Here is a 5,938-nt window from a genome sequence, read left to right on the forward strand (position 1 = left end):
AATTGTTTACAAAATCAAAAAAAATTAAATCAGAATAAAATATCACATCAAATTCTATAATTATTTCATTTTTTCTCTCACAAACATCACATCCAACCACAAAAAAATCTAACTATCTTCTCAAACACAATAATATCCTACAACTAAAAAAATCTATAAAAAAATCCACTTCTCAAACACCCACATAAATAATTTTTCTCAATTCTTAACCGTATTATACAAAATGATTAAAACAAATGACCTTGTACTAGAATATTTTAATGCAAAATTATTTTTTTATTAAACTCATGACTTATTAAATCTTTTATTAAATTTAAATTTGATAAAAAAAAATTAGAATAAAAAAATTGTTTTAAAAATATTTTGATTATAGTTTAATAAAAAGATTACAATAGTTTATATAAAATCAAATTATTTTATTTTTTTTAACAAAAATCAATTATTAATTATTATATTAACACTTGTAAAATTAATCTCTTCACTCATTGCAAAACACCAAATATTTATCTTTTTAATTTAACTCCGAAAAAAGTCATCAAGTAGATTAGATTTGTTGTAGTTGGTTAATTTTTCATTTTAAAGCGGAGGAATGTATTTTGGTAAGATTGAAACTATCGACATCTCCTGAGATCTTTATTTCTTCTTCTCTCTGGGCAGCCAGGCGTCCAGCTACACTGACCGGTCTCCATCGCTGGAAATCCACCCGGTGTCTTGAGGTAGCTTATATATATATTTTTTTAATCCTTCAGTGTGTTTTGTTTGGGTTTAGCGTTCCCTTCTCTGCTGCCCATTAGGGTTTGTGCTATTGGGAGACGAAATAAAGAAAGACACACAAAAAAATGGCGAAACGTCATTGTGGTCGAAAGGCCTCTTACTTTTATGAGTTCTTTAAAGTATATCTTCCTGATCAGAGCTCCCAAAGTCTGGTACTCTCTCTCCCTCTCTCTCTCTCTCATTGTTCTTTATTTCTTTTCAAGTTGTTGGCTTTTTGTCTTTCATTTTTTTTATTTTCTGGTTGTGAATTGCATGCTCTTGAATTAGACAAAGGCCTATGTGTATTAGATTGGGTAACTCTTTGCCCAATGTACCGACAGAACCGGCGGTTTTGTTCTTCTATTTCACACCTGGATTAATGCTTCATTCATTTATTCATTGTAATTTCAAATTTCCATTTCAGTAATAGTTTTCTTGGTTTGGTTGTTGAGGAAATTGATTTAAAGAAAACAAATGAGGATTGTAATTTAAAACTAAATTGAGTGGAGGGTAGTTGTTCGCATTAATCCCAAATTTAAACATCTAAATATTCTCTGTTACTTTTCCTCATTAGCTACCAATTTGACCACTATTCTTTTGGTTGCAATAGAAAGAAGTCCCTTTTATTCTTCCTTCTCTTTCATTAACAAAAGTTTATTATTAGCTATAGAAGGTAGGGGTGCAACTCGGGCGGGTTCGGTCGGGTTGGAAGGTTGTCCAAGCCCAGCCCAAGTTGTGCTGAGACTTGCCCAAGCCCGTCCAAGCCCGAATTGTAACCTGAGGTTGTCTGTCCAACCCGACCCAAGCTAAACCCGAATTGCCCGAGTTACCCGAATTGCCCGAATTGTAAATGAATTTTAGTTTTTTTTTTTTTTTTTTTAATTTTTTTATTATAGAAAATCATTAATACCATCAAAACAAATAATTTATATAATGTAAGTGAGATGCCACTATAGTAGTTCTTACAATTTAAGAGTGAAAATAAAAAGAAAAAAAAGTAAGATTTTATGTTATTTGTATATATAATATATATTCAATATGATTTAATAATATAAATTACTTTAATATCATGTAATGACTAATAATTTATATTTATATTTAATATTTTTATATATCTATATATGTATAATTCGGGCTTCGGGTTGCTCGGGTTGTTTGACATCTTTGCCCAAGCCCGCCCAAATTTAATTCGGGCTTCTGAATTTTTGCCCAAGCCCGTACCGAATTTGAAAATATTTTGTCCAAGCCCTAAAAAAATTCGGGCTGGGCTCGGGTTGCTCGAGTTGAGCCCGCACAAGTTGCACCCCTAATAGAAGGGTGATATTAATTAGAATGTTATGGTGCTTTAATTTTATTTTTTTTTCTTTTAATGTCTCATTGTATGTTTTGAATAAAGATAAATATTCCATTTTGCAGCGTGTACCACCTGCTTTTGTCAAGCAATTGAATGGACCCATACCTAATAATGCCATACTTAAAGATCTTGGTGGGAAATTTTGGCATGTGGAGATCGAAGAAGCTGAAAATGGCATATATTTCAAGAATGGATGGCAAAGATTTGTGAATGATAATTCTTTAGAGTTTGGGAACTTCTTAGTTTTTAGATACAAAGGGCATTCGTTGTTTCATGTCAAAATATTTAGGGAGAATGGATGCATGAAAGAAGAAGCTTTAACTTTTGAGAAGACTGCTGTATCTGTTGAGATTGAAGAAGAGTCAGAAGAAGAGGATACTTGTTCTGAGCCCATTCATAATTGCAAACGGAAGTATTCAAAAATAGGCAGGAAAAGATCTGAAAATTACGAAGGCTAGTTGTTCTTTAATTAGTTTCGTTTTGTACATTTTTTTTTTTAATATGTATGTTAAATGTATAGTTCGGGTTCCAATGAAGCAAATCGATGTAAATCACAGAATTATCATATGGCTGACATAATGCAGGGAAATCTGAAAGGCTAGAATGCGAAGCCAGGAGTGAGGGAATTACTAAGGGCACTTTGCGTCTTAAAGTTCCAAGGGCAATTCAAGGGGATGACAGAGCTCTTGAAACAGCTAGCAAATTCGTGTCCGAATTTCCATTCTTCAAAGTTGTTATGGCGCCTGCTTATATTAATGGTGGGCTTATGGTAAGGTCATGAACCCTACATTTTCATAGAGCTGCAACTTAACAAACACATTCTGTTTCACTTTGAGATGTTTGGATGGATTTCCTCTCCTATGGTAAGTTATGCAATATAAGAATATATGTTTCCTCTGGAAAAAACTTTTTATGGATGAAGGATTTTTTTGGGGGCATTATTCCACATGTTTATAGTCTGATTTGCACTAATTTTTTTTTTTTTTTTTTTTTTTTGGGGGGGGGGGGGGTTTGGGTTTGGGTTGTTAAATACAATCTGTAAATTTTTGTGGGGAAGGAATAATTTATGACTTTACACATTCATTAGTGGCTGACATTTTACGGGTTCGTATTTTATGGCTGAAATGCCTTAATTGGTAAAATATGTGTCAACTATATGGATCCAAGTTTGATGAATAACATGTCTTAATACTATTACTAATATTTAGGGTAGACTTTCGATATTTTGGTCAAAATTTGTTAACATGATTATCTATAAATGTCATTCACAATGTTAACACACAACACAAACTTCTATTTTTGCAGAACATACCAGCAACATTCCTGAAGAGCTACATGGAAGAGGATAGACAGAGTGTTACACTTCTCGTTTCAGATAAGCCAGATAAGTCGTGGCCTGTGAAATTGATCAGATTTAAAGAAACCACATGTAAGCTCTCACAGGGCTGGCTCAAATTCTGCAGGGAAAACACACTAAAAACAAGAGACGTTTGTGTCTTTGAACTGGTGGAGAGAAATGATTTTGTTCTGAAAGTTTCTATTCTCAGATGTCTAGATTGAATGGTGTCTGTGGTTGCCATTATTTTTTAGAGCTAATTAGAAACTATTTGGAGAGAGCTTATATTGTAGTCAAGCTGTTTTTGTTTTATATCCCTTCTATTTAATGAAACTTTTTGTTGGCATGGTTGTAAGCTCTGGATGTAGATGGAGATATTTGTACATAATTCTAACAATCAGTTTTTTTTTTTTTGGAACAATAACAATCAGCTTTCTAGATGATGATATTTGTACATCATTATTCTTAGAATTTATCTAACAATTGTTTTGGAGATATTTTGCCCATAACAATTGGTCATTTTATTTGATGAGGCATTCATATGGACACTCGCAATGGTCATTTGCATTAAAATTCAAAGAAACTAGTGAAGTTACCAAAAAGGACACTTGCAGGGGTCATCTGCGTTAAAATTCAAAGAAACTAGTGAGGTTGCCAAAAATACTTATCTAAAACAGCTATGGCGGCTTTTTCTGTTCATATGTATTTAAGAATTTTAAATAAGCTAAACAAAATTACAAATTATAACTTAAGAAAATTCCGTTTTTTCCTTTTTTTTTTTTTTGGGGGGGGGGGGTTGGGGGCCAGGGGAATTATAATCTAAAATCATTACCACATGCTATTAGTCAATTTTTTTAATCAAATAAGCTAAATAAGTTAATTTATAAAATGTAATATGTCAAATTTGTAAGTATTATTGTTTCTTTTCCAAATCTCAAAGACGTCAATGGCCTCTGTTTAGTATATGTTATATAATGGCCCCTGCTTAGTATCACTAATAAGTGACCTTTTATGATTATATGTTTTTATATAAGTTGAAAATTTGTTTGGTGTAACTTTTCATAATTGGTGAAAAAAAAATTGAACATGTTTTGGTTAAATAAGTTGCCAGCTATTTTGTTCTGTAAATATCTAAAATGCTCTAAAAATTATAATTAAAGTAAAAGAAGGTGGATTCTTTTGTCTATAATTATTTAGAAATTTCAAATATGATAAAAAAAAAAATCATGAATTATAACTTAAGAAGATCTCACTTATTTAGGTCAAATAAACTAAAATTGTTATAATCTAAAACTATAATAAATTAACTTATAAATGTTACCAAATGGATAATATAATTTACCCATAATGATATTTATGTAGCACATATTTACCAAGCGAATTGCATTATCCATTGTGCTTTGAAAAATTACAAATCACTTTGTTTGGTTTGGGTTTTCTAAAAACACCTTTTAGAAAATTCTACTTTCTTGTTTTTCGTATTTTTTTATTTTTATTGAATTTTTTTAATATTTTAAACAATTTTTTTAATCTTTAGACACACCTAACATAAATATACTTAAAAAGTATAATTTTCGTGATTTTTTTTTAAAAATTCACTAAATACCAAAAATACAAAAAAAAAAATGAAAATTTAATATATTTTGTATTTTTGTATTTATTAATTTTTTGAAATATTTTTTCACAAATATTTTATTTTTTAAATACATCTAAATAAGGTGCATCTAAAAAATAAGAAAATACTTAAAATTTTAAAAATATTTACTAAAAACAAAAAATTACAAAAAATAAAAAACTCAATTTTTAAAAAACTGAATTCAGAAAACTAAAACCAAACACACTGGACTTTTTATTATAATTTTTTATTTAATCGAATTAACTAAAGAAATACAGCAGTGATAGGTAGCTCGAAATCGAGCGGCTCGAAATGGCTCGAATTCAAAAACGGCCTCGTTTTTGAGATGAAGGTGAAGCAGAACCAGAAGCAGGGGAGGGAGGAGGAGGAGGAGGAAGGAGGAAGGAGGAGAGACTGGAGGGGGAGGAAGAGGAGGGACTGGAGGGGGCCCAACATTTGGGGCTGGAAGCGAGGGCCGGGGGGCGGAGGCGAGGCAAAGCCGGCGATCGCTGGTGCTGCGACGATCGGCGGCAGCGAGGCGACGGCGGTGGCGGTGGCGGTGGCGAGGCGAGCAGCGACGATCCTCTCTCCCTCTTTCTCCTCTGTTCTTCCTCCTCTCTTCTCTCCCTCTTTCTCCTCTGCTTCTTCCTCCTCTCTTCTCTCCCTCTTTCGAGCCAATTCGAGCCATTGGATTCGAGCTACGGCTCATTTCCGAAAGAAATAACTGCTCTTCTATAAGTCAGTAAAATTTGGAACGCTCTCTCTCCCTAAGCTTTTCTTCTTCTAGGGTTTATGTGCAGCGGCTAGGGTGGGGAAGAGGGTTTCCGATGGCCTTCTCTTTCCTTCTTCTACCCCTTCTTTTTCATTCGTTTTCCTTGCT

The 5,938-nt window shown here is 32.7% G+C and overlaps 1 protein-coding gene across 2 annotated transcripts; it reads left to right on the forward strand.

The window, feature by feature from the left end:
• The first annotated feature begins 534 nt into the window (after positions 1-534).
• Positions 535-3,883, forward strand: LOC114314840 (putative B3 domain-containing protein At5g66980). Of its 2 annotated transcripts, XM_082896522.1 has the most exons (5): positions 542-716; positions 795-926; positions 2,170-2,560; positions 2,692-2,876; positions 3,413-3,883. In XM_082896522.1, the coding sequence occupies exons 2-5, from the start codon at positions 840-842 to the stop codon at positions 3,665-3,667; spliced, it is 918 nt and encodes a 305-aa protein (XP_082752648.1). In that variant the 5' UTR covers positions 542-716; positions 795-839; the 3' UTR covers positions 3,668-3,883. The 2 variants fall into 2 exon arrangements, with proteins under 2 accessions (XP_028117147.1, XP_082752648.1); XM_028261346.2 differs by having other exon boundaries at positions 535-926.
• The last annotated feature ends 2,055 nt before the right edge of the window (positions 3,884-5,938 follow it).

This window comes from Camellia sinensis, chromosome 1 (assembly GCF_055761805.1).
Source record: "Camellia sinensis isolate YWXY chromosome 1, ASM5576180v1, whole genome shotgun sequence".
In the NCBI taxonomy this organism is placed as follows: Eukaryota; Viridiplantae; Streptophyta; class Magnoliopsida; order Ericales; family Theaceae; genus Camellia; species Camellia sinensis.

Bases quoted from the DNA above. Each gene is read 5' to 3' on its own strand.
- LOC114314840 (XM_028261346.2), top strand. From the start codon at position 840: ATGGCGAAACGTCATTGTGGTCGAAAGGCCTCTTACTTTTATGAGTTC. The intron at 2,561-2,691 runs GCTAGTTGTTCT...GACATAATGCAG, and splicing joins AAGATCTGAAAATTACGAAG to GGAAATCTGAAAGGCTAGAA. The intron at 2,877-3,412 runs GTAAGGTCATGA...CTATTTTTGCAG, and splicing joins ATATTAATGGTGGGCTTATG to AACATACCAGCAACATTCCT.